The sequence below is a fragment of the Rosa chinensis genome, chromosome 5, assembly GCF_002994745.2.
Source record: "Rosa chinensis cultivar Old Blush chromosome 5, RchiOBHm-V2, whole genome shotgun sequence".
Classification (NCBI taxonomy): Eukaryota; Viridiplantae; Streptophyta; class Magnoliopsida; order Rosales; family Rosaceae; genus Rosa; species Rosa chinensis.
In genome coordinates, this window is record NC_037092.1 from 23,780,750 (window position 1) to 23,808,552 (window position 27,803).

The 27,803-nt window shown below is 38.8% G+C and overlaps 3 protein-coding genes across 6 annotated transcripts; 2 read left to right on the plus strand and 1 right to left on the minus strand.

Moving 5' to 3' along the window:
* The first annotated feature begins 2,307 nt into the window (after positions 1-2,307).
* Positions 2,308-3,830, plus strand: LOC112167962 (ATP synthase subunit alpha, mitochondrial). Its single transcript, XM_024305072.2, has one exon. It carries the CDS (start codon positions 2,517-2,519, stop codon positions 3,108-3,110), a length of 594 nt encoding a protein of 197 aa, XP_024160840.1. The 5' UTR covers positions 2,308-2,516; the 3' UTR covers positions 3,111-3,830.
* Positions 3,831-5,578: 1,748 nt separating this feature from the next.
* Positions 5,579-19,529, plus strand: LOC112167958 (probable LRR receptor-like serine/threonine-protein kinase At1g53430). Of its 4 annotated transcripts, none has more exons than XM_040506570.1 (24): positions 5,579-5,794; positions 10,608-10,779; positions 10,912-10,983; positions 11,457-11,525; positions 11,622-11,693; positions 12,173-12,244; positions 12,617-12,688; positions 12,767-12,838; positions 12,951-13,022; positions 13,145-13,216; positions 13,316-13,387; positions 13,947-14,018; positions 14,140-14,205; positions 14,387-14,446; positions 14,558-14,593; positions 14,678-14,721; positions 14,851-15,212; positions 15,345-15,540; positions 15,616-15,750; positions 16,546-16,664; positions 16,742-17,268; positions 17,535-17,685; positions 17,975-18,414; positions 18,801-19,529. In XM_040506570.1, the coding sequence occupies exons 1-23, from the start codon at positions 5,680-5,682 to the stop codon at positions 18,377-18,379; spliced, it is 3,105 nt and encodes a 1,034-aa protein (XP_040362504.1). In that variant the 5' UTR covers positions 5,579-5,679; the 3' UTR covers positions 18,380-18,414; positions 18,801-19,529. The 4 variants fall into 4 exon arrangements, with proteins under 4 accessions (XP_040362504.1, XP_024160832.1, XP_040362503.1 ...); XM_024305064.2 differs by lacking the exon at positions 18,801-19,529 and having other exon boundaries at positions 16,742-16,952; positions 17,031-17,268; positions 17,975-18,517; XM_040506569.1 differs by lacking the exon at positions 18,801-19,529 and having other exon boundaries at positions 17,975-18,517.
* A 2,885-nt stretch (positions 19,530-22,414) lies between these two features.
* LOC112167960 lies at positions 22,415-27,592 on the minus strand. Its single transcript, XM_024305070.2, has 7 exons — positions 26,816-27,592; positions 26,287-26,526; positions 25,127-25,216; positions 24,859-25,008; positions 24,526-24,650; positions 23,884-24,013; positions 22,415-22,764 (listed from the first exon to the last, which is right to left on the minus strand). The coding sequence occupies exons 1-7, from the start codon at positions 27,368-27,370 to the stop codon at positions 22,639-22,641; spliced, it is 1,416 nt and encodes a 471-aa protein (XP_024160838.1). The 5' UTR covers positions 27,371-27,592; the 3' UTR covers positions 22,415-22,638.
* Between the last annotated feature and the right edge of the window lie 211 nt (positions 27,593-27,803).

Here is a 27,803-nt window from a genome sequence, read left to right on the forward strand (position 1 = left end):
AGTGAGGCAGACTTGTTTACTAAGTCATTGCCCAAATCAATGTTCGAGAAACATGTGGCAAGAATTGGCTTGCGGAAATTATCTGAACTCCCATGATCATAGTCATCAGGGGGAGGCGCAGACATCAGGGGGAGATGTCTACATGTTCACCTCGAAACGTGAAGGGTGTGTTGTGCTCTTTTTCCCCTTCGACCGAGGTTATTTTTGTCCCACTGAGTTTTTGTTACTCGGCAAGATTTTTAACGAGGCAACGAGAGAAGCACCGCGTTTGGACAACACAAGGGGGAGTGTTTAAGGATATCTCTATTTGTGTTTGGCCCAAACTCTAGGTTACTTGACCTAGTGGTAATAGTAATTAGAAGAATCTAGAGATTATCTTTCCTTGTATGATTGAGATTCTATGCATTGTAATCCTCTATATAAAGAGGCCCCTATTATCAATGAGAATACACAGCGATTTCCTCTCAATTCTCGTTTCCCTGAAACAAATATATATATATATATATATATATAATAAATAATATATACATTGTTTAAGGAAAACTGAAATTGGGAGAGAATTGAGTCGTGCTTTCATTGACAATAAGGGCCTTTATTGATAATATGGACATTTTTATATAGAGGATTACAAAACATAGAATCAGAGTTGTACAAAGAAATATAATCGTACAATTAATCAGATATCTATGAATATCTCCGAGAATATCTCTAATTCTAAACCCTATTATAACTAGGTCAAGTAACCTAGAGTTTGGACCAAACATATTATGGATTTACTTGAACACTCCCCCTTGTGTCGCCCAAATTTGGTGCTCCTCTCATTGCCTCATTAAAAACCTTGCCGAGTAACAAAATGCCTGTGGGACAAAAATAACCTCGGTCGAATGGGAAAAAGAGCACAACACACCTTTCACGTTTCGAGACCATACATGTAGACATCTCCCCCTGATGACTACGGTCATGGGAGTTCGGATTACTTCCTCAAATGATACTACCAACATGATTCTCGAAAGTGGAATTTAGGCAATGACTTAGTGAGCAAGTCTGCCGCACTGTCCTCAAATTGAACCTAGTTCACTTTGATCTTGAGGAGAGTCTGTTGTTGCTGATTATGCTTGGTGTTGTTGCTTTTGATGTAGCCTTGCTTCATTTGTTCAAAACAAGCAGCATTATCCTATACGCTCATAGGCTCATCTGTGGTAGACTTCAAACCACAATTGTTCGAACATGCGTAATTATGGATTCAATCCACATACATTCATGAACCACTTCGTGAAGAGCAATAATCTCTGCATTGTCCGAAGATAAAACGACTAGGGTCTATTCTGTAGACCTCCAAGATATCACGGTCTTTACCCATGGTGAATACTTAACCAGTCTGGAAATGACCTTTGTGTGGGTCAGAGAGATACCCAATATCAGCAAAACCTTCCAAAACACATGTCATTTTGGGATGAGGATAATGGACGCAGGCTAGTGTTAGCGGCGTTCCTGGTGTTGATGGGTTCGAATCCATTATCTCTCTGTAGGGATAGAACAACCCCATATCAATCGTACATCTCAAGTACCGAATGATATCTTTTACATCAATCTAATGGTGTCGCATTGGTGCAAAGCTATATCTAGCTAACAAGTTCATGGCAAATGAGATGTCTGGTCTTATGCATTGAGTTAAGTACAATAATGCGCCTATTGTACTCAAGTAAGGCACTCCTGCCTTTAGCACATCTTCGTCATCATCTTTTGGACGAAGAGGATCATTTTCAGAATCAAGACTACAAACGATTATGGGGGTGCTTGAAGGCTTGACCTTGTCAAAATGCCTAAGCATCTATCAACACGATGCTCAAGTTCCAAACCGAGACATAATCGTGTTCTCCCAAAATCCTTCATCTCAAACTCGGATTTCAAGTGTTCAGCGGTTTCTCTTAACTCTTTAAGAGCTTCCAATAAAGATCATGTCCAACATGAACCTCGATAGAATCCGAAACTTGTTATGGAAATGCACGGGCTTATCTATTTCCAATCAAGTAGTCACTTTAGTGAGCGTTTCAACCTCTTTGTAAACTCGCTCCGTGGTCTAAAGCCATTTAACTTGGGTAAATGAAGTTCACCATAAACCTTCATGTATATTCCGTATCTAGATCCCCATAGAGATACATAGTGACCACATTTGTAAGCTGCATGTTCAGTTATTCAGAAACTACCAAACTGAAAGGGTAGTGGAGTGCAATGACATCCATTATGAGAGAATATATCTCATCGTAGTCGATTCTAGGGCGTTTTGTGAGAAACCTTGCGCCTTTGTAAAATAAGACCACCTGGCTTTGCCCATTTACAAGGACTCGATTTTATGTCCAAACATCACATGCTAGCGGATGTGGTCACCATCATAGGTACTCAAGATATTGTGTCTGGAGAGGTGGATAGATAGGACTACTAGTTGCTCGATCAGATTTATTGCGAGCCAAAAACTATAAGTGGAATTCTCCCTTGACTCGATCTTTAATTGAATTATGAAATTCTCTACAAGAGCTGTGGAACTAACGACTCTATTAGAAAGTAGAATTACCAACTTTTACACGAATTTTGAAGTGGATGAGATCGGTCGAGTGGTCTCAGTTGGAGATGGGATTGCACGTGTTTATGGATTGAACGAGATTCAAGCTGGGGAAATGGTTGAATTTGCCAGCAGTGTGAAAGGAATAGCGTTGAATCTTAAGAATGAGAATATAGGGATTGTTGTCTTTGGTAGTGATTCCGCTATTAAAGAAGGAGATCTTGTCAAGCGCACTGGATCTATTGTGAATGTTCCTGCGGGAAAGGCTCTGCTAGGGCGTGTGGTCGACGGGTTGGGAGTTCCTATTGATGGAAGAGGAGCTCTAAGCGATCATGAGCAAAGACGTGTCGAAGTGAAAGCCCCTGGCATTATTAAATGTAAATATGTGCACGAGCTTATGCAAACAGGGTTAAAAGCGGTAGATAGCCTGGTTCCTATAGGCCGTGGTCAACAAGAACTTATAATAGGGGACCGACAAACTGGAAAAACGGCTATTGCTATCGATACCATATTAAACCAAAAGCAACTGAACTCAAGGGCCACCTCTTAGAGTGAGACATTGTATTGTGTCTATGTAGCAATTGGACGAAAACGCTCAACGGTGGCACAATTAGTTCAAATTCTTTCAGAAGGGGATGCTATGGAATATTCCATTCTTGTAGTAGCCACCGCTTCGGATCCGGCTCCTCTACAATTTCTGGCCCCATATTCTGGGTGTGCCATGGGGGAATATTTCCGTGATAATGGAATGCACGCATTAATAATCTATTATGATCTTAGTAAACAGGCGGTGGCATATTGACAAATGTCATTATTGTTACGCCGACCACCAGGCCGTGAGGCTTTCCCAGGCGATGTTTTCTATTTACATTCCCATCTCTTAGAAAGAGTCGCTAAACGATCGGACCAGACAGGTGCAGGTAGCTTGACCGCCTTGCCCGTCATTGAAACACAAGCTGGAGACGTATCGACCTATATTCCAACCAATGTGATCTCCATTACTGATGGACAAATCTGTTCGGAAACAGAGCTCTTTTATCGCGGAATTAGACCTACTATTAACGTCGGCTTACCTGTCAGTCGCGTCGGGTCTGCCACTCAATTGAAAATTATGAAACAAGTTTGCGGTAGTTCAAAATTGGAATTGGCACAATATCGCGAAGTGGCCGCCGTTGCTCAATTTGGGTCAGACCTTGACGCTGCGACTCAGGCATTACTCAATAGAGGTGCAAGGCTTACAGAAGTACTGAAAGAACCACAATATGCACCACTTCCAATTGAAAAACAAAATTTAGTCATTTATGCAGCTGTCAATGGATTATATGATCGAATGCCACTAGACAGAATCTCTCAATATGAGAGAGCCATTCCAAATAGTATAAAACTAGAATTAGTACAATCCCTTTTAGAAAAGGGTGGGTTAACTAACAAAAGAAAGATGGAACCAGATGCATTCTTAAAAGAAAGTGCTTTGCCTTTCCAAAAATAATTTCTTTTATCTGCCCACTTATGAATCTTGCCCAAATTCCTCCTTTTCTTTTCTTTTTTACCCGGGGATTAGGATTTTAAGGCCTTTCTTAGTGGATTCCCATCAAAAAGTACCAGGGCGACAAGATGGGAAGCAGGCTAGTCCCCGAAAATGCTCGTTAAGTTCAAGTTGGGGCTTACAATTCACTTTGTGACTCATTCCTTCGGTCGCGGACGTCGATCAAGGCCGCTCTGTCATTGTCTGATCACACTCGAAATTATGTAACTACTTATAGCTTTTTGCCCCTTCTCGGTAGTTCCTTAGCAGGTTTTTTCGGACGTTTTCTAGGATAAGAAGGAACCGCTATAATGACCACTACGTGCGTTTCATTCTCTTCGATCTTATCTCTGATTACTTTTTATGAAGTCGCACTGGAGCATTTATCAATGCCTTAACGATCATCAATTTGACTGAAAATTTGCAGAGATGATCTATACACTAGTACCTAAAAAATGAATGGTCGAGATGTGGATATGCGACCGAAAACTCGAACTTCACACGTTAAATTCAAAGCGGAGCTCCACTCTAGATAAAATCTGTATATATATATATATATATATATATGTATATATGACACGTAAGCATGCATGCAAGTTGTAGGAAAATGTGAAAAACTATGGTTGATGTGATATGTATTTATAGTAAAAAAAAATATAAAAAATAAAAACACAACGGCTAGATAACGTCAGCATAACTAGCCGTTGCTGACATCATCTAACTATTTATAGCCGACAGATTATAATATGTAATCAATATGGACCATTGATTTAAAAATTTGAAAATACACTCACACATGTATGTAAGTTGTATCCAGTGACAGATCCTTTAAGGGGTCGGTGTGGGCCATGGCCCCTCCAATGTTTTTAAATTTTCGTAACAAACCATATATATGATAGATGAAGTCAACAAATTGGTACATATGTGGCCCCCCGCAATATACTAAACAATAAATATTTAAACTTCTTATCAACATATTCGTACATATGTGGCCCCCCAATTTATCAAACCATCAATATTTAAACTTCTTTAATCTGTTTTTGGAAAATACTTCAGTACATTAATATACTGATACATCAAGTAGACTACGTCCAATACAGATGTAAACTAGCTCGGTACAATGGTAGACTAACTCCATGTATGTCTACCCATATACTAAGCTAGTCTACCTCTATATTGAACCTACTCTACTTGATGTATCGGTACATTAATGTATTGTAGACGATCCATATGTTTTTATGTAAATAAGATTTTCAACTTTCTAGGCTTCTCCTTCTAGTCTCTTGCTATTCCTACGGTGGAGACTTTTGAATGTCCCAAAAAAAAATTGTTATTGCTGTTTTTTTTTTTTTGGCCCCTCCAAAATTTAACTTCTAGTTCCGCCACTGGTTGTATCACATGATGTGGGCCTCCTCACTTTTTGTTCCAATCAGTTGGGTCTCTCCATTATATAAAATACTATTTTTCTATGGACTATGAGGCTAAATCAAAGGGTAAATATAGCCCTTTAGATTGCACTTAACTCATTGTCCATTTGTTCTATCTTCTATGCATGCAATAGTTGATTGGGTCTTGAGTTGATTGTACAGCGAAAATGGGGTTCGTGATTTCGAACTCTAGGATTGGTTTGGTCTTTGCTTTTGGGTTTCTGGTGCTGATTTGCTTCACTGGGTTTGGGTCTCATGCTCAACTCATTCCTCTACAAGAAGGTAAGTAGCATAATTTCATCCTTCTCGCTTCAAAATCATAACCTTTTTCTGGGTTTGTGGAGATTTTTGGGTTATATTCAACATTTTTCCTGTTGTGGGCATATTGCATTGCTTTACCAGTTTGATGTTGTAATTGCTCTGTTCAGTAACTGAAATTGGGTACCCTGTTTTCTCTACCTTATCTATCTACGTGTGTCTGCTCTGTTTTGTTTTCTGTGTATCCAAACAGTGTTGGTTTCTAAAAATTTAGACCTTTTTCTCTTCTGGGTTCCATCAAAACCTCATTCAACATCTCCAAACTGGTCCCTTTTTCTAATTCCCTCTGCTCTTTTACTCATTCAAAAACACTACTATCGGACTACCTGAGCACATTAGAAGCTGTCTAGCAGAACTACTAAAAAATTTAGAACAGAGAATTCTTGATCCCTCCAACATGGTAAATTTTCAGTTCTGATTTGTACCCCACGTAGAATTCTTGATCCTATCGATGAAGATGAATGTCATATGGGTCCAGAATCTCAGTTCCAGTTAATCGAGCAGTGTCAAATGTCGTGTTTTTATTTTATAAATATTTTTGGTGAAAGACAAAAGCTTTTTGTTTGGTTAGTGACGTCGTTTTCTTCTGTCCTCCGTACCGTTTTGAATTATTAAATACGACGGGCATGACCGGCGGAAGATACTGTTGGGGCTCTGTGAATCTGTGACACCTTTTGTCTGAGAATTGCCCCTCCCCAAATTTAGTACGGGAGAAACAAAAACAATATAACCAGGTCATGAGGGCATAGTTGTCTACTCATGCCAGTACAAGTTGCAGAATGGCACAATGAGCCCTTTAGTTTTTTTCGATAGGGAAGGGTCTATCTTGTTGCTTTGTTTGGTACATGTCATAAACGCCAAAACAACCAAATTTAATATCTTTGGACAATTTTTTTTAAAAAATAATTAGTGTTATTAATTTTCTCTAGGTTTAATAATATGTATTATATGGGAGAGTTTTATCTTGTTGTTTGGTAGAAAATATACTAGATTTGTTCAGTTTCACAAAAAAAAATTATAGTATAATGTTTTTTTTTTTATGACAAAATATAGTATAATGTTGCTTTCTCTATCCAGATTGATTTTGATAAAGAATCTGACTTTAGAAATTAGAATAAGTGAATGATCATTGATTAATTAGCATTAATGTTCTTAGATAGCTTGTGCTAATTAGAAAACAAAGGATTAGGTTGATGATGATTGATGAATTATGAATAGGTGGAAGAAAGGTCTGGGTTAATTGGGTTCGAGTTGAAATTTGCACACCCAATTTTAGATTCTGCACTCTCTTTATGCAGCTTTTATCAAATCATCCCTATACTATTTGTCTCATCCTTTCCCTTCCACAGCTTACAGCTAGGACTCTCTCTCTCTCTCTCTCTCTCTCTCTCTCTCTCTCTCTCTCTCTCTCTCTCTCTCTCTCCAATCCAAATCTCGGCTTGCCTCGCGGCAGCTAACCCACTCGACTCAATCCTCACTGCTTCATCCATCTCTAGTTCCAACAAGGCTTGGCACATTCTCTCCATTCATTTCGTGTTCCGGCGCCGGCGGTGATCGAGGCCTGCATTTCAAAGATCAAGGGATAGCGCTATAGAGATTGGGAGACTTTGCTGCCTTGAGGGAAGCCAAGCTCGTGGTGGAGCATGTCGGCGTCGGTTTCTTCGGCTTCGACTTGGTCTCCTTCTCGACCTTAGAGTTCTGCGGTCCGATTCCATCATTGTTGTCCTCGCCGATTTCCACAACTTTTGCAGGTGGAGCCAGACTAGATCGGTGCAGCTTTTACCACTCCTCTGTAGATTCCTCTCTTCTCTGCCCATCCATTTTCGTTCTTTGGTTTTTCTGGAGAAAAAGATCCATTCAATATCTAAATTGTTCCACTCTTAATTCAAAGTAATTGAATTTATATTTTGTTCAACAGATTGATAAATTTAATTGGGATAATGGTGTTTTCAGAGATTTTGTCCATGGGATTGATAAAGTTAACTAGAGATTTTGTTGGAGAGGAAAGATCTCACATCGGAACAGTGACAAATAAAATATAACTTATAAGTGGGTGGATCACATCCAATTGAACCGAGGCCTTTTGTAATTAAAACCCAACACCTATTGGGTGGTTAAATTGGGACAATGGGACAATATCGGTACAATGATGCTCCACGGGCCACACTTGTCGCTATTTAATATGGTATCAGAGCGGTCCCTCTCCAATTGCGTCTCCAATTGTCATGGGCCCGAATTGGGGTCTCTTATATTGCCATCGGAATATTCCGATTGGATTGTTACCAAATGTCCAATGTGGGCCTTGGATTGTTTTATTGACCAAGTATCCAATATGAGACTTGTGTCCCAATTTCCAATGTGGGAATTGGATTGTTAATTAATTTCACGTGCATACCTATAGCTAGATTGCACGTGAGGGGGCGTGTTGGAGAGGAAAGATCTCACATCGGAAAATTGACAAATAAAATATAACTTATAAGTGGGTGGATCACATCCAATTGAACCGAGGCCTTCTGTGATTAAAACCCAACACCTATTGGGTAGTTAAGTTGGGACAATATCGGTACAATGATGGGCCATGAGCCACACTTGTCGCTGTTTAACAGATTTGTCCATGGGTGTTTTCATATTTGTGAAAGCCTGTAAGGTCATAGATGCAGCTCGCTTCTGTGGATGGGGAGAGAAAAGAGGGAGGGGAGAGAGAGGGGAGGGTAGTTTTGGAAGAGAAATGTTGTGAATTGATAAAAGGTATTAAAAAAAAAAAAAAAAAGGTGTGTAGGTTGTAAAACTAGGTGTGAAAATTTCAGTTCCCTATATTAAATGCGTTTACATGGCTTGAAGCTTTAAATGCCTAGTTTTGACTATATCTTCTGGCTTCTAAGATCTGACCTACAGAAAAAGAATAATATTCTGATTTTGATTGTTGACCATGTGATCTATAATTTTGTATTAGAGGTGAATCTGACAGTTCAGTAGGTGCAGGTTTCAATTTTGAGTCCTTGACTATTGCCCAAGTCCTTTTCTCTTTTTTTTGACAATGAACATTATAGAGATTTCGTTAATGTAGGGTAAGGCAAGAATGACCATTACATATCCTTCCACTACCATGTACAGATAGACAAGAAGTTGTGATGCAGTAGACACCACGGTGATACATAGGATATGACCATTCATTCGACATTTCTTACTCACTTATTCAAAGTGAGCCTATTAACTATGATACAGTATGCATAGTAATAGGCAAGTTTAAATGAAAAACTAACTAGAGGATGGGTATAAAAACCCACCAGTCATTCCGGACCCAAAAAGGCCAGGCCCTGAATCTATCTTCCATGCTTCAGGCCGAACCAGCGGCCTGACTAGGGCACCTAACCCAGATGGAGGCCCAACAAGCTTAAGGCCCAAAAGTAGCTTCTCTGCTGGAAACCACCATGACGACGGCTTCGCCATCAACTTTGGCCGATCAAACATCCACCACAAGGAGAGAACTCTTGCCATCGACGTTACCCAGCACCATATTTGAACATGGGTCCAACCACAACTCGAAGGCATAGCCATCCATAATGATTTGGAAACCCAGATCCGATTCGGATTCTGGCTGTCGCCGCTCTGAATCTCCTTCCGTCTATTCAACCATAGCCAACTGACTACATACATTGCAGCAGGAAACACCATTACAGTGGCGCATGCAAATCCCAGTACCGCCTCCATCAGAAGCCAAACAGTCCAAAGAGGATTCAAAATGGACCCAGCACCACCACGCTTCACCGTCGTCATCAATAGAAGCCGACCCAATCTTAGATGACCACGAGTCATCTTCTGCCGAAAGTTTGTATCGTTCTCTGTGCTTCGCCACCAACATCGTGACCTTTGAATGGAACCCAAGTCCAAGCGATAGCCCAGCGCCGCCCCGAATACCAGAGCGAGCCCCAGGCAAATCGGCGCCAACCAACCAGTCTGATGGCCTTGCTGTACCAAACCTTCGATCCGATTAAATTGATTCGGATCCCATCCACCGCCATCAAAGTGGACATCCTCAGCTCTGTGTACCAAGACACCAACACCAGGCCATACCAAACCCGCCAGCCTTGATGACGCAAATGCCCGCCAGGAACGGAAGAGTCTCCGAGAGTGGAACCGCCCACGAAGGGATGTGGCCTTAGGGTTTTGAGAGAGAGAGTTCCACCGACACTGATTCGATTAAAAGATTGGGAGAAGTAAGAAGGTTTATCCTTAAGGTAAAGAGGGCCATCCACCTCTCGAAGGACTAGAGAGAGATTTCTTGGTGGTTCGATGCAGCCGGAGCTGCTGTGTTTGTTGTCGCCACAAACAAGTTGCGTTAGGATGAGCGCAAAGAGGAGCGCCACTTGGGAGAGATTAGGGTTTCTGATGGTGTCCGTCCGTTTACATACTATTGCCCAAGTCTTTAAGAACGTGCTTAATGTTTTTAATTTTTAACAATGTACACATCTCTATTTCTTTAAGGTAGAATTTAAGTTTAAAAATTGAAAAAAAATGGGTTGGCAAATTTAGACCAAAAGGAAAAAACTTGGGTGTGATGAACAGTTTAGTAGGTGTGTATAGTAGCACTCTTTAGCATAATAGGTAATGTTTAACTTGGGTGTGATGAGCAGTTTAGTAGGTGTGTATAGTAGCACTCTTTAGCATAATAGGTAATGTTTAACTTGGGTGTGATGAGCAGTTTACTACTATCTTAAATCTTTATTTCTCTACTGAACTAGTTACTTCATATTACTAATTGATTGGCACATAACAGTGAAAACTCTTGAAACGATATCCCAGAAACTCCAGAATTCTTTTTGGAACATTAGCCAAAGTTCTTGCCAAGATGGTGGATCAAGCTTTAATAAGAATATCACGGACAAGATTCTAAGCAATGTCACTTGCGACTGTTCCTTCGCAAACAACACTTGCCATGTCACAAACATGTACAATATCGTTACTTTGAAGTTTGATTCCTTTGAATTCCACTACTGAAACGTATCAGGCTAATCAAATTTGGTTTATTCTTTTTTCACTCTTTTCCATTTACTGATTTTATTCGAATGTTCGTATGACAGAGTGATGTACGGTCTAAATTTAACTGGTATTCTACCTGAGGAATTTGGAGATCTTACATATCTACAAGAACTGTAAGTGATTCTTTGATGGCTATATTGATGGACCATGTAAACTTTATTTTTTCTTCAAATATTCCCTCATTTATTCAATGACTCACTTGGATAAAGATAACATATAAGGATTCTTTCCCGAGATCGTCTACAGTACATTAATGTACCGACATAAAGTAGACTAGGTTCAATACAGAGGTAGACTAGCTCAGTACATGGGTAGACATGCATGGAGTTAGTCTACCCTTGTACCGAGCTAGTCTACATCTGTATTAAACCTAGTCTACTTGATGTATCGGTACATTAATGTACTGAAGTATTTTCCTTCTTTCCCTATTTTTAAACTACTTTCCGAGCACACTCTTCTTCAACAATGGCACCTCTTTCATTCTCAAAAAAACAAAAACAAAAAAACAAAAAACAATGACACCTCTTTTTTACTAATGACCATCCAACAATGACAAAGACTACGCCTTTTTTTTTTTTTTAAACAGTGATCTCACTCTTAACTACATCAATGGATCCATTCCTACAGGCATTTCTCGCGCCCCTCTTAGGAATCTGTAAGTGATCACTCCCTTTTTTTTTAATTTATAACTGAGGCCTTTATAAGGCGATAATATGTAGGCTGTTAGCATGTAACTATTGGTATGCTGCAGGTCTCTTACAGGAAATCGACTAAGTGGTTCTATTCCAAAGGAAATTGGTGACATTGCTACTCTTACTGAGCTGTAAGTATTGCAAGGATGTTATTGACTTTTGATAAAGTAATCTAGGGTTCACATCCAAAATCAATTGGCAATAACAACTTTGGATGACGTGAAGCCCGTGTGGCCGTGAGGCATGTACACGTGAGATAACCTGCTTTGATACCATGATACGGTTCAGATCCAAAATCAATTGGCGATGTGGCCGTGAGGCATATACACGTGAGATAACCTGCTTTGATACCATGCTACGGTTCAGATCCAAAATCAATTGGCAATGGATGGAGTGGCCCAGCCCCTTATAAACTCACTAGCAACATAAAGTAATTTGGGATTCACATCCGAAACCTATTGGCAATGGATGAAGTGGCCCAAATCCTTATAAACCCATATGCAATGTCCCATTTTTTCCATGTGGGATGTATATACTCTCAACAACTTATTTCCCTAATTAACGAAAGAAACTCAGGGATATGTAACCTTAACAAAACTGCATTTTTCAGTTTGTTGGAAGATAATCAACTTGAAGGGCCTCTTCCTCAAAACCTTGGGAGTTTGAGTTCCTTGAATAGACTGTAAGATTGCTCTTCACATGCTATTTGACATTCAAACTTTTCACACTTCTCTGGAACAAAAGCAGGAACATTTTGTTTATCATTCAAATATTTACATAAGATACTTTTTATTTTTTATTATTTTTTTTGAACATGATATGGTACATATAACAAAGCTTTCTAAGAGGAACTGTATATGTATATGAAGAATTCAGTACTGTAGTGGGAAAAAGCTCTGCGTTTTATATATATGGAGAATGATACCATGTTCCTTTTATCTGATCATAAACTTATTCATGATTACATCAGCACCCTATTTTGGATTTGGTACCTGATACGTTTTTTCTACCAGCATAATGGTAATGCCTAACTGACTCTTTCTTTTATCTACAGCCTTCTTTCTGCGAATAACTTTACAGGAACAATTCCAGAATCATTTGGAAATCTAAAGAACTTAACCGATTTGTACGTGATACTTTTAGTCAATAATTGCATATCTTGGATTTTGGAATATAGAATTCTCATCTTCTTTTGCTGCTGCAGTAGGATAGATGGGAGCCGAATCTCAGGAAAAATACCTACTTTTATTGGAAACTGGACCAAGCTTGACAGACTGTCAGTATTCTCATCATTATGTTCATCTTCCATTTTTATACTCCTTATGAATCAAGTTTTTAAGTGTTGGTTATTATATATCGTTGTCCTCTGAACAAGTAATTCTGAGCAGGGATATGCAAGGCACGTCCATGGAAGGCCCCATTCCTTCCACCATATCTTTGCTGACAAAGTTAACTCAATTGTGAGAAGAACACCCTCCTATATCTTGTAATTACATATTTAGGGCAGTTATCTGGTAAATGATTAATAATGGAAAACTTAAAACCGACGAAACATGAATATTTCTGTGTTTCTTTGTCTCAGGATCATATCTGATATGAATGGATCAAGTATGCATTTTCCTAAATTGGAGGATTTGAAAATTTTGAAAACATTGTGAGTATGATATCACAGAAGTCTACTGAAACTATATGCTATGTCATTCTCACAATTTTGCTAACCTACTGGATATTTGGTTTCTTCTACTTGGCTTAGGATTCTGAGAAATTGCTCAATTACCGATTCTATCCCTGACTACATTGGAGATATGACAAATTTAAAGATATTGTAAGTGCTTAGAATCAGCATATATTGGTGAAATGCTTAAACTTATTAGTCCATGAACTCAACAAGAATCCGAGTTTTCGTGCTTGCTTATAAACTTATAAATGGAGGTTAATAAGCTCCCTCAAAATTAGTACTTGACAAATAGATATTCCTGGAGAGTTGAGTGGTGATTTGGCAAGAGTTATCTCAATTTAAGAAAAAAAAAAAAAAAAAAGGTTCAGGAGAAGAAAGAAACCAGTGATCCTGCTTTCAACAATTTGGATAATTTTATGAATTCATCTTCTTCTTTTTTTCTGTAAATCTTGTTCATGGATAACCATTCCAGAATCCAGACCTGAACTACTGCAGTATGTTTGATGCCTAATTTTCAATTCTTGGTAACCAAACCAAAACTGTTTTTTTTCTTTTTTCTTTTTTCTTTTCTTTGAAAGGGTATCAATCATCAATTGAAATTTGTTCCTTTATACACAAAGGGAGTAACTCAATGATGAACCCATATTTGTAATTTAGCAAGACAGAACTCTTTTGTGGGCTCATATGTGACTTTTTCTTCTTATAGGGACCTGAGCTTTAACAAGTTGACAGGTGAAGTTCCAACGACCCTTGAGAATCTTGTTGCTCTTGATTACATGTAAGTCTATTCAATAAATAAAGGGAGCATGAGTTTATTTGTGTAAAAGCATTGTTGTTTATATATATTTCTCAATTAGCTACATTGCATGTTTGATTGACTTTAAGTTTTATGGGTGCAGGTTTTTGACCAACAATTTACTGACTGGAGAAGTACCAAGCTGGATATTGAGCAACAAAAATAACTTGTTAGTCTTCTTCTCTAGTACTAATCTATGTATTATTTTTCTTACCGGTGTTTGCTGGACTCAAATGTACATTTCATATAATTCCTCTGTACACCTTTAACGTCGGGATGAAATATTTTTCTTTTTTATATTTTATTTTGAATTTAAAGTTGCTAACATTGTCATGAACAATCTGTTCCAGTGATTTGTCTTACAACAATTTTAGCGGATCACCTACAGTTGGTTGTCAACACTTATCAGTGTAAGCTCATTATTAATATCTAAAGCTTCTTCTAATGTTAAGCTCTTTCTGTACGTATAATATGCTACTCATAATTTAGATTATCTACTAACTTCCTTCACTATCAAACAGGAATTTAATTTCTAGCTTTTCATCTTCACAAAGCCCGTAAGTTCTTTGCTCACTTTGTTTCTTTTCTCATCGAAATTCACATGAACATGTAAGATTGACCTTATTTCTTTCAACAAATAGGTGGTGCTTGCAGAAGGACCTCCCTTGTTCCACAAAAGCCAAATGTGAGTTTACTTTGTAGATTCATAAAAGATTTTGCTTTCATGATTTTGGAAGTTGGAACAGCTTAAGAATCCAATTTTAGTTGGTCCTGAGGGGTGTCATGTCTGATACAACTTCCATTACATTTGCAGACTATTCTGTGTTTATTAATTGTGGGGGGGGTCGGATGAAATTCAATGGTAATCAGTACGAAGAGGACTTGAGCCCTGAGGGACCGTCAGACTTCATTTCCTCATTTGAGAAGTGGGGTTATAGCAGTACAGGGATTTACATGGGGAAGGAAAAAGCAGATTACACAGCAACAAACACATCACCTCTTAATGGTTCACCAATTTATCAAACTGCCCGCCTTTCCCCGCTCTCACTCAAGTATTATGGCCTTTGCATGCTTAAGGGTAGTTACAAAGTGCAGCTCCACTTCGCTGAAATAAAGTATTCAGATAATGGCACATTCACTGACCTCGGGCAGCGTATATTTGATGTGTCAATTCAAGTGAGTAGAACTGGATTTTTTTTTTTCTTTCCGTTTATCACTTGTAGAACTTGGTTGTTTCCTTTACAAGATTTAGTATGGCTTTGATGGAGTTATTGTACGGGTTAATTTAGTAATTCGAATTATGTGCAGGGAAATTTGGTTTTAAAGGATTTCAATATTATGAAGGAAGCAGGAGGTGCTGGTAAAGGCATCGTCAGAGAATTTAATGTCCTTGTTAATGGTAGCACTCTAGAAATCCACTTATCCTGGAAAGGAAAAGGAACTAATGCAATACCTGATAGGGGTGGCTATGGACCTCTTATATCTGCAATTACTGTGACACCAAGTAAATTTCATTCACACTATAGATTGTTACTTTCTTTCCATTCATGCATTATAAGAACTACTCTTTCCATTGCAGATTTTAAGGTTGATATTGGCCTATCTGCTGGAGCTATTGCTGGCATTGTAGTAGCATCATGTGTGTTGATTGTATTGATTTTGGCAGTCCTTCGATATATGGGTTACTTGGGGGGCGAAGACCTTGAAGATAAAGGTAATGATATTCTCTTCATAAAAAATGTTCTTTGTTGCACCAATTCTTTGTTAAACTGCGACAAGCGTGGCCCGTGACCCACCATTGTACCGATACTGTCCCAACTTAACCACCCATTCGGTGTTGGGTTTTAATCACAAAAGGTCTCGGTACAATTGGGTGTGATCCACCCACTTCTAAGTTATATTTTATTTGTCACTTTTCCAATGTGAGATTTTTCCTCTCCAACATTCTTTCACGTAGGAACTGCTTCCCAGCATGTTAACTTTCTCCCTCGAATGATTGACACTAAAAAGAACTGAAATTTCAAGGGAAGAAACTTCGTGCTTTGATTGTGAACTATAGAAAAACGACTCAAGTGTGAGTAACAGAGTTCTGTTGATTTGATTTACAAGACATCTCTTTGGACGAAATATAGGTCTCTATTTATAGGCTAAGCTTAAAATGTACATTCTCCAAACTTCTAATACACATAGCCAACCTAGTAAATTACAAATCAGTAGGCTTGAGAATGAGAAGTTTCGAGCCTAGGACCCAAATTAAAGCTTTGATACCATGGTTAATCAGAAGATTCAAACTGGTTGGAGATGAGTCTATGATGTGTATTACACTAACAGTGTGTCTTCTGAATTTGGGATACATTTTAAGCGCCAAAAAAAAAGACATGAATTCAGAGTGAAATGTGTCTGGTCGGCAATGTCCTGAACACCACGAAAGGCAACAAATTTTCATTTTCTTGTTTTCAGTCTGTTTCTTTAGTGTTTGTTAAATAGCTAAAATCTTTCCTTTTGGCAGAACTGCGTGGGCTAGAACTACAAACAGGTTATTTCACCTTACGACAAATTAAAGCTGCCACAGGTAACTTTGATCCTTCAAATAAGATAGGTGAAGGAGGTTTTGGGCCTGTTTACAAGGTAAGGATTTGTATGACTGTCTTTCAATTTTAGCAGTAAGTGTAGACATATTCTGAAATAAGTTTGCTTGATCTTAGGGGGTACTACTAGATGGTGCTGTAATTGCTGTTAAGCAGCTCTCATCTAAATCAAAGCAAGGGAACCGTGAATTTGTTAACGAGATAGGCATGATATCTGCTTTGCAACACCCAAATCTCGTGAAGCTTTTTGGTTGCTGTATCGAAGGAAACCAGTTACTGCTTATATATGAATACATGGAAAACAATAGTCTTGCCCGTGCACTTTTTGGTAAAGCCTGCAACGTTATCAGCATAATGTTAAATTCAGAGGTCTTGTATTTCATGTTCTTGTCCCCTATAATTGTAGGTCGTGAAGAACAACGGCTACACTTGGACTGGAAAACAAGAAAGAAGATATGCATGGGGATAGCGAGAGGGTTGACCTATCTTCATGAAGAATCAAGGTTGAAAATTGTTCACAGGGATATAAAGGCAACTAATGTCCTGCTTGATAAGGATCTGAATGCCAAAATATCTGATTTTGGTTTAGCTAAGCTGGATGAGGAAGAGAACTCACATATCAGCACTCGAATAGCTGGAACAATGTGAGCTCTCTCTCATATATATCCTTTTTCTTCCCTAAGATGTCTTAGTATGGCTTTGTGTCATTTATGTTTCCTGAGTTAGAATTTCGAACAAAGAAACAGAAACTGTTAAAGCTGCTGCCGGGTCATGGATATGGCTTCCCAAATGCATTGCCAAATACTTTAATACTTTCATTTACAGTTTTCTTATAGTTCTCTTAGCCTTCATTTGTTAACGGTTAACTGCAATATTCTCACTGATTTGGAGTTATTTACCATTTCTACAGAGGCTATATGGCACCTGAATACGCAATGAGGGGATACTTGACTGACAAAGCAGATGTGTACAGTTTTGGTATTGTTGCCTTAGAAATAGTCAGTGGAAAGAGCAACACAAATTACAGACCAAAGGAGGAGTACGTGTATCTCCTTGATTGGGTAAGCTTCATATATTATATTCTGTAATCTTCAGAGGTTTTGTTTGTCCACTCTTCATGTAAGTAGGTTTATTCCTGTTGTACTTGAAATAAGCACAAATTCTGTGGAAATAAGTCTTTTTCAAAAAGGTTTGCAAACACTCTCAAACAACCTATCTCCTACAAATAAAATATTTGTAGTTCTTCAATTTTCATGTTTTACATCCACATACTGTTGTGTTAAATTCAGTATGCTCTTTTAATTTTAACTTGGATATATTTAGAAGATGATAGATGTTTTTGTTTTATAGGCCTATGTCCTACAAGAGCAAGGAAATATGTTAGAACTTGTGGATCCAGATCTTGGTTCAAACTACTCCAAAGAACAGGCGATGACAATGCTTAACTTGGCGCTCTTATGCACCAATCCATCTCCCACTCTCAGACCACCCATGTCATCTGTCGTAAGCATGCTTGAAGGTAAAAGTCCGATTCAAGCACCGTTAATCAAGGGCGACACGATGGAGCAGGATGCGAGGTTCAAAGCCTTTGAGAGACTATCACAAGACAGCCAAACACAAGTTTCAACTCTCTCGCAAGATAGTCTTGTAAGAGGAACATCAATGGAAGGTCCATTGATTGATTCTTCGGTTTCTCTCGCTAGTAAGGATGAGTCCCATGAACATCCTTCAACAAGCCTACTAAAGGATCTGTAGGATGTAAACTTACAGTGAAGACATGTTTAGTAAAGGTGAAGGATTTGAAACTCTTTCTCAATTGGATTTGGTCCAAATTATTTTGTAATACTAGGAGAAAATTAGTAATGGATTGATGAACTTCATGTTTGGAATTAACAGCATGTGTACAACTAAAACACAAAAGCATAAATGAATAAAATGTTAGTATAGGACTAGGTTTTTCAAGCCCGATAAGATTAGATTCCACGTTAGATTTAGATTCAATTCCTTTGTCCGATTAGGATATATATACTTTCCTTAGAGGATTAGGATTTACTTTCCTTCTATATAAACCCACAGGGTGGTAATATGCACCGACAAAAAACCCTAATTGGTCTGCTAACTATTCGATTCGCTTATAAGAATGACAAGCGGTGTCGTCTACCTGAATGTTATCCAGGATGTGATTAACAAGGTCAGACCAGAGTTCATAGATGACCCCGGAGAAAAACTACTCATGCAGCTTCAAGCAACTTGGGAGGCCAAGATGATGCAAGCCGGTGTTGTTGGTACGCCTGCTGTGGATCTCAATGTACCATGTACCAGTGTTCCCCCCATTACCGTTACACGTTCCAGTTCAACCACAACCGCCTCTACCGGAAACTGGAGACAACTTGTTCAATACTATTCCTACCGGAGCACCATACATGCAACCTCCTTATCCTTGGATTACCTCTCAAACATATCAGACCGCTGGTGACGGGTTTATACCCCAGCAAGTGGAGCCGGAGAGGTCTTCAAGTTGAGGTTAGTGGAGGGAGCAGTAGTACTTATGTGAAGGTAGAGGGGGATGATGAGCCCCCATTGATTGAAGACGACGACGATGATTTGGATGATGTGGAGGAGGGAAAGGAGGAGCATGAACACACAGAATTTGGTGTTGGCTCAGTTTGAGAAGGTGAAACGCACAAAGAGCAAGTGGAAGTGCACCCTCAAGGATGGCATTATGCACATGAACAATAGGGATATCCTCTTTAATAAGGCCACAGGAGATTTTGACTTCTGATTTCTTATGATATTATTGTTGTCTTAGCAGAGCATATCCACTGTTTACCATATGTTCTCTTATTTGGGGGTTTTCTTACTTTTCTTTCTGAATATATACTAAGAACAAGCTTGAGGCTAGGGCTAGCTAGCTTTTTTGAAGATTGGATTGTTGGTTTTATATTTTTGACCTAAAAGGAAGTAACATTTTATTTCAATGACAACTATCAAGGACTGAATGCTCAAGAATACACAGAGAGTGCAGAGACACCGGAAAATACTTAGGTCTAAACCGGTTTGGGCTTGTGTGTCCAAACTCTCTTATTTCCATACAATCGGCAAATGTAAATCTATGATTTAACCATACAAAAATTATGTCAATCATTAATGATCATCTCTATAGAAAAATCAATGAAAACGAAAATCATATACTCATTGAGTTGCATTAAAAAATGAACGGTTGATCATGAGACTGTTAGCTTTTACTAGAACTGTTTATTAACATGTCAGTTACTTTCTCACATTTCATGTTACTCAAGTCAAACATTTAAATTAATTACTATTTCCTTTATAGTAAACAGGCGATGTGTCCACCGTGTTTCTAACACATTACACCAATAAAAGGGATGTTCTCTTTATGCTTATTGTAATTTGGGGTCCCCTCAAAATTTATTCTGAGGTTTCATTAATGGTCAAGGCTTGAGGGCATGAAGCCGTAATATATATATATATATATATATATATATAATATTTATCCAGAGCGAGGTCTCGCTCTGAAATTAAAATGCGAGGTTAGAGTTTAGGGTCACTTTTCGGTCTCATATCCACATCCTGACCGTTCAGTTGTTAGGTACTAATGTATAAATCATCTCTGCAAAATTTCAACCAAATTGATGATCGTTAAGATATCCAACTAGCTTAAATCAATGGACGAACTAAATCTGTCCAACCTGAACCGTACTAGCTTTAAGGCAGTTATCAATGCCTTAACAATCATCAATTTGGCTGAAATTTTACAGATAATTATGATGTATACATTAGTACCTAAAACTGAACGGTCGAGATGTGGATATGCGACCGAAAAGTGACCATAAACTCTAAAAACGCACTTTAATTTCAAAGCGAGGCCTCGCTCTGGATAAAAAATAATTTTTTATATATATATAGGAATTTTCTCAGGTGCGGATATTTTCGACCACTTTCCGGCCACATTTTTACATCTTAACCGTTCAGTTTTTAGGTCCTAGTGTATAGATCACCTCTCCAAAATTTCAGCTAATTTGGTGATCGTTAAGACATCCAAAACTGCATTTTACAGGAACGGACCGAATCTGTCGAACCGGAACCGTTCGTATTTATAATGGTAAATTGCAGTTTTGGATGCCTTAACGATCACCAAATTGGCTGAAATTTTGCAGAGGTGATCTATACACTAGGACCTAAAAACTGAACGGTTAAGATATAAAAATGTGGCCGGAAAGTGGTCGAAAACAGGAAATCCGTACCGTCCGCTCGGTACGGACGTCCGCACCTGAGACGGACTGTGTGTATATATATATATATATATATATCGCACCTGAGACGGACTGTGTATATGTATATATATATATATATATACTAGTTTTCTGCTCACATGCTCTGCATGTGTAAAATTTTTATAATTATTATCTTGAGAGAAAAAAAAGTTATTTGAGAAAAAAGAAAGTGGGAGGTTATCTGAATTGTGAGTGGTTATTGCAGACATGGGTAGTTAATTTTAACTTCTTTTTTTATAGGATTTTTAATTTTGCTATTTACTATACTACCACTAAGTTATTAAAAATTATTTAAAATTAATATAAAGTCTAAGGATTTTATTGTATTTTCACATCCACGTTGGCTAACAAACTCTCTTCTCTTAATAATAGTATAGATATATCATATATGCATGCGCTGATTGAGCTACTTGGTTTACTCCTGGGACGACGATGTGCCCATGGTCCTCCAACCGCTAAGTTTAAGATTGGGACAAATTAGTAAACAAGTGGTGCAGTGTTGAAGTGTGTGTCATACTACAACTTATCCAGTAGATCACTACACCCTCAAAAATGAAAAATCTTCATACTAATGGCCAGCTGCACCATCCAATGTCAACCACCCTTCCTTTTTCAGCATTCCAAGAAAAAAACTGTTGGTGACAGATTATCATTTCCCGCCTATAAACTGTCCCTACAGTTAGAGTTGTAGTAAACCTTCACTCACTAATATCTTACCCCTTCTACAAATTCATCATCATGGAGGATTCAAGAATTCTCGAAGCTCATGATCTTTCTGATAATGGCGGCGAAGGCTAGGGTTCTCGCGGGGTTTTGAACCTGAATGTGAGGTTGAATCACAAAGGTAGTTCCATGTGCTGAAATGTTCTATGCTCAAATTGGCTCTGGATGGGGCTGACAAGGTGTTCAAGGATCATAGAACACTGAATAGTAACATATCTGTAATTCGATGTCGAGCTAGATTTGCTGGTGATCATGGAGGATAAAGGAGGTCTAGTCTGGATTCAACCCAAGTATTTGAAGAAAATGTTGTTGAAGAAAGAAGAGATGGAGCTATAAGTCCCCCTTCGGAGGGAAACAAACCTGAATACTTGGGAGGGAAACAAACCATGAAAATGCAGACATGAATAAAGAGTTGCTGATCCCGTCCTGTTTCATATCCCAGTTCATCTTATTTTCATCTATCCTTTCCATTAGGAAAAGATGGAGACTATGACTTGGACGATTAGAAGATCTATCATATACATCAATGGATTTTTTTTTCCTCCAAAACTAAATAACTTCAGAAATACAAGGTGAACTGCAAAACAAAAATAACTCATTATAGCTCGGTCATAATTCATAGTTATCTAAATCATCATTGATCACTGCAAGTTTGCTGCTTTTTACTCTATTACTGCAGATTAACTAGCCCACAACCCAACGAACTTCCAACTTTAACAAGCATTTCGTCCTTCTGGTTTGTGGAGACAACAGTTAACAACAGAACACCGTCTTTTGAAGGCCAAAAATGTTAATTGTCAAAAAGTATACATAATTTTTAACCAAAAAACAAAAATCTATACAAGTTATAGAAAGGAATTGAGCTCCCAATACAGGAAAACAGGGAACATTGGTATGATTAGCGAAGATGATTCACGTATTCACATGTGGTATTGTCTTACAGAGCTTGAGATTATATACACTTACATTTGCAAACCATCGGGTTTAAACAAACAATTAAAACTCAATACCACTGTTTATCTGAACAGAGAAGTACGGTCGACCAACATTGGTAAGTGGAGTATCCACTCTTAAGACTATACCAGGGCCCCCAACATTTCCATTCCACTTGGATCTGCCAACCTGAATCAGTAAGACCAAACAAAGTAAGAACAAAACGACTTGAAAAATATAGAGAAAACAAATCCACAAACAGCGTATCAACCACATCCAGTGGTCTAATTCCTGAGAAATTTATACATGACTAAAAGGCAGATGGGCAGTATCATATTAAGATAAGTATCTGGCCTAATATCATAACTAAACCAGGTAAAACTGGTTCCGGTGCATAGTCTAAATTCATGTTCCCAGCAATGAAGAACGCAGGTAAATGAAAAGGCTTTGGTACAACGTCACAGCAAAAATTTGCCAAAAATCATGATTAATGGCTATGCTCAACACAGATAATGAAGTTCACATGCATGGTATATAGTTCATACAAGAATAACACTACTTTTTGGCGAAAGGAAGCCTTTTTCTTTGGCAGCAGAATATAGGTAAGCGGTCTTATGATGGCTATCCAGAACCCTCCTTTAGTCTTGGTGCAAAACTGGCCATTGAGCATGGTATATATAGTTCAGATGAAATCCACACCCCCTATTTTGCAAATCACACTAGTCATTTTTTATTTTTTATTTCAAGCTCATTCACCAATTAGTATAATTGTTCCAGCCTAAGCCAAGTTCAAGAAATCTCTCTTTGATACCCTGGTAGCCTGTAGTGCGGCATGTTTGGACATGGAGATTGGGACGATGGACTGATGATGAAGACATTTCATGGCTTTAGTGTTTGCACTCCATTGGTTCCAAATGTTTGATGAGCCATACAGAGATGCCCTACTAACTATTGAGTTGGCAAAGCAGGCAATTGGGGAAGTACTAGTTTGAACGAGGATGATACTTGGGTAGCCTAAGAATTGCTGGGTACACCAGAGAGATTGGTTCTTCAGTCTTTTGATAATGAATAGTAATGGTGCAGAGTGTGGGGGGGCAACTCACAAAGGGGTATTTTGGGAACTCAAAGCTATAGATCAAGATGATAAATTTTTTTTTTTTAAGTGCGGATTTTACTCCCCTGAGAAAAACAGCTTTTTCTTTGAGTATTTATTACGAAGAAATAAGAAAAGAAGAAATATCTGGAGATGTTTACATGAAATTAAACAACTTTCTGAAGTAAAGGACAAAGGTGCCAGCAAAAACTTACAGCTACTGAAGCAAAAGCAGAAGGATGTGTTGTAAATGCACATCCACATATCAGACTCAGCTGCTCCTTCACCGAGTGAATGAGTTCGGCTCGCAAACCAGGATCGCTTCCACCCAACGTAGGAAATAAACTGACAATTGTGAAATTAAAACATGAATAACGTTAACACCAAGTACCAACAATATGAAGAGAAAACAAATATGCAAAACAGATGCTTGTTACTTGCTTGAGTTAATAAGGAATGGACATAATGTGCATCACCAGTTGAAACCAAAACAAACATTAGGAGTATATTGTAAGCAAAAACCACAACAAGGATGCAAGAAAATATACACCACAAGCTGAGTGACAAAGAAAAAGGACCATACCAAGGATGCAAGAAAGTATTCACAGCAAGCTGAATTAAAATTGACTAAAAAAAACACACATAAAAGAAAAAAACACACATAAAAGAAAAAACACACAGCCCCCATAAAAATCTCTTGTAACGGGAACTTGACTGCAACCGGAATAAGTTGAATGCAACACACACACATACACCCCATAAACCCTCAACATAGAACTTGAATGCAACTGGAATAAGTTGTTATAATGAAAGACAATTAAGTACAAGTAAACTAATAGAGACAGCATAAACCTAACCTGCACTGAAGTGTAGGCCGCACCATGAGACCAGATGTCTGCCAAGCCAAGGCTTGAGAAAGACCCAGTGTAAAAGACTTGTCTGGCCATTGTACCATTGGTGTGATACGTGTTCCCCATTTATTCTGAAAAAAAAAATTCAAATAATCTTAATTAGAATAAACCATAAAGACCATCTAATAAGGAAACACTGTGCATTGATCATTTTCGATACAATGAGGAACTGAATCAAACCCTTGCGAGATGTATACTATGCATTAGGTTTTGATAATACAATGAGAACAAGAAAGTACTATAATTTGTCAAAATCATTTAACTAGTTTGCGGTCTAACCTTGCGAGAGTAACTGAATCTCATTTCTCCAGGATATTGACCTTGAGCTTGTAGAAGACCTCCACAGAGAGGTAAGAAAGCACTTGTACTAAGCCCTTCACCAGATACATATGTGAATTGCCCATTTGGAAACTGTAAATCAACAAATGACTGGCAAGAGAGAGAGCAGATGAGAACTTTTAACCTCAAAAACCTAACTATAGAACTGGCACGTACAAACAAATGAAGAGATAGACACGACATACATATTCCTGAGTAATTAACTTACACAGGCTACGGGGTTCAGACAGAGCATTGACATTAAGAGCCACCTTCTGTGTTTTGACCACACTGCCGGACAGAGAGAATGCAGCCCATTCTGAAAATAAAAACAAGTGAGCACATCAGAACACAACAAGGGAACAAGAAAATCTGGAGAACCATCCAGCTCACACACATGATATAGATCTATCTACAAGGACCACCACCAACATAAGGATCACATGAACAGTTAAATTCAGCCTACTTGAATGCATAGAAAGATTATACAGGAAGTGATGATCTGCACAATGGTAATAGTAGCTAAGAGCCTAAGACTCAACAACTTTAATTTAGTAATTTACTATTTACTATGACCCAATTGTCTTCACTTTCTGGGTAACGTGGTGTGTTGCCGGGAACTGATCAGGTATTTTGTATGGATACATGGTCATTTTTTTGGGAATATAAACATGGGGCAGGAGAGGTCGGACCTTTACATTTTTTTAGTTCCTTGGTCGGAGCGTAATCATCAGGCTTTCTAAAAGAGTGAAAATCATCTTATGGAGTTAAGGAGTGAATCGAGTGATTAATACAGATTTAATGTAACTTTCTCTTTTAAGATACTACTAGCTTAGAGCATAACAGCTGACTTTGCCAAGAACTGAGAATTTTCTTGGGGAGTTGATTGATAAATGTCTAAGTCGATTTAACGACTCCGTATTTGTTTCAGTCTCTTGTAGGTTATTATTAGCTTTAATTTACAATGTTTGGATTTGGGAATTGTTCTTCTAGGATCCTAGTATAATTTGCACAGTGTCCTCGGGTCCCTTCTAATGATTGAATGGTGTCCTTGGGTACCTTCTAATGATATACTTAGCTAATAAAGAAACTTGAATGCTAAAGATGATCCTTTATCAGGCTGCAACTAACACGATGTCAAAATCTTTGAACAATTAAACCTTATGCAAGGTAGAAAATGCTATACAAAATAGTTAAGTTTGGTGATCATATGATGCTGGGGAAAAAGAAGATAAGGAAAGAGCAGCAACCATAAAAACTAAAAGATGTAGTGCCAAGTTTGTAATATCTCTAGACAGATAGCATTCATGTTCAACTGTCTGTCTAGGTTTGTTAATGAATTAAGCTGTACATAACAAAAGACCTATAGTCAACCAAAATTGGTCATACCTTCCTGTCATAGCCATACCAAAGCAAGTGTTGCTTTGACAAATGCACTGGCAAAAGAAGAGTCGCATCACGAACAAAGAGGACCGGTCCAAGCTGAACAAGAAAGAGTGACGAATTGCCATTTCTAGATGTTGAACTGCCTTGAGAAGCCTCTACTCTCCATAAATCTCCCCTTGCAACCAAAGAGCTTTCTAGCTCACGTGTTCTACTATCATAAGTTGTTGTAGTATTTAGGATGCCCTGCACACAACGAACCATCAATTAGAAAATGAGCATCTGATAGCTTTCAGGATTCACTGAACCTTGCCTAAATCATATAATGTTCTAATAATTATCAACCTCTTCACCTCTAGTTATAAGAATTACAACACAACATGAGCAAATTTCATTTGCACAAGCACCATGTGATTGATCAATAATATTAAACCATGCTCCGTATGAAATGTTCTGAAACAAATATGACTTGCTATTTTCAGCTAATTACAACACGAACATAGACCACAAGAACGATTTGATTGAAAAAGATTACCTGTGGTCTACCCAGAAGCCCAGCAGACCTTAGATTCAAGCCAGCAAGCTCTTCATCCACCAACCCATCAGAGCCACTATCACTCTCCACACCCCTAGAATCCCTCACCAACGGCCCCATATCCTCCTTACCACTCACACCCACATCAGCTCTCAGATTAACCTTATCCGACTCGACCCGAATCAACGGCCCCAAATTCTCCTCGTGCCGAAACGGCACCGGCAAGCTCCGAAAGAACTGGTGCACCATCCCATCCAAGCAGGCCCCGAAATCGGCCCCGGCCTGCCCAATCCTGTTCCCTATGTCCAGAATCGCCGAAACCCCATTGATTCCGGGGTTCTCCGCCACCAACCCGACCAAGTCCCTCTTCCCGAAGCTCTGGCTCGGGAACTCGAGGTCGAACAGCTTCGAATTGTGAGAGCTCGGCCACGGAAACGACGGCGTATTGATGTGGGTCTGAATCAGACCGGTGAAACCCTGCGCCAGACGATCCGCTAGGTCCTGGCCGTGACGCTGCACCTCCTCCCAAGCCTCGAAGGACCTCTCCACCGACATTTCCGGCCAAAGATGAAAGCTTTTTTTTCTCTTCCTTTTGTACCAGTCAGGGCTTGTTCATAGCAGAAGTGAATGAGTTCGAATTGGGTTTTGGGGTTTCTGGGGTTGGAATTGTGGGCTTTGGAGGTGAAGGGTTACAGTCAAAAAGGGGGAGCTTGGGAGTTTTATGAGCTCTGGAGAGGGGAGTAGAAATGGTCAGAAACGACGTCGCCGCAGGCAATGTTAGGGTTTTGTAATTGGGGATTTTGGTAAGTTTCAAATTGGTAAATGGTTTTGGGGTAAAAGGAGCGGGGTGCGTAATGCGCACATAGTTTCCGTTAACGCCACGTTAGCGGCGAAAGATTTGTGGGGATATGTGTGGCATAGAGGATAGAAGGATTTTCTTGCGAGAGAATGTTGGTCTCACCGTCCGTGGATGTTTACGCCGTCACAG

Bases quoted from the DNA above. Each gene is read 5' to 3' on its own strand.
- LOC112167958 (XM_040506570.1), top strand. From the start codon at position 5,680: ATGGGGTTCGTGATTTCGAACTCTAGGATTGGTTTGGTCTTTGCTTTT. The intron at 14,447-14,557 runs GTAAGCTCATTA...ACTATCAAACAG, and splicing joins GGTTGTCAACACTTATCAGT to GAATTTAATTTCTAGCTTTT. The intron at 14,594-14,677 runs GTAAGTTCTTTG...TTCAACAAATAG, and splicing joins TTTTCATCTTCACAAAGCCC to GTGGTGCTTGCAGAAGGACC.
- LOC112167960 (XM_024305070.2), bottom strand. From the start codon at position 27,370: ATGTCGGTGGAGAGGTCCTTCGAGGCTTGGGAGGAGGTGCAGCGTCAC. The intron at 24,651-24,858 runs GTTAGACCGCAA...TTTTTTTTTCAG, and splicing joins GATTCAGTTACTCTCGCAAG to AATAAATGGGGAACACGTAT. The intron at 22,765-23,883 runs GTAAGTTTTTGC...TTACTGATTCAG, and splicing joins CTGCTTTTGCTTCAGTAGCT to GTTGGCAGATCCAAGTGGAA.
- LOC112167962 (XM_024305072.2), top strand. From the start codon at position 2,517: ATGAAATTCTCTACAAGAGCTGTGGAACTAACGACTCTATTAGAAAGT.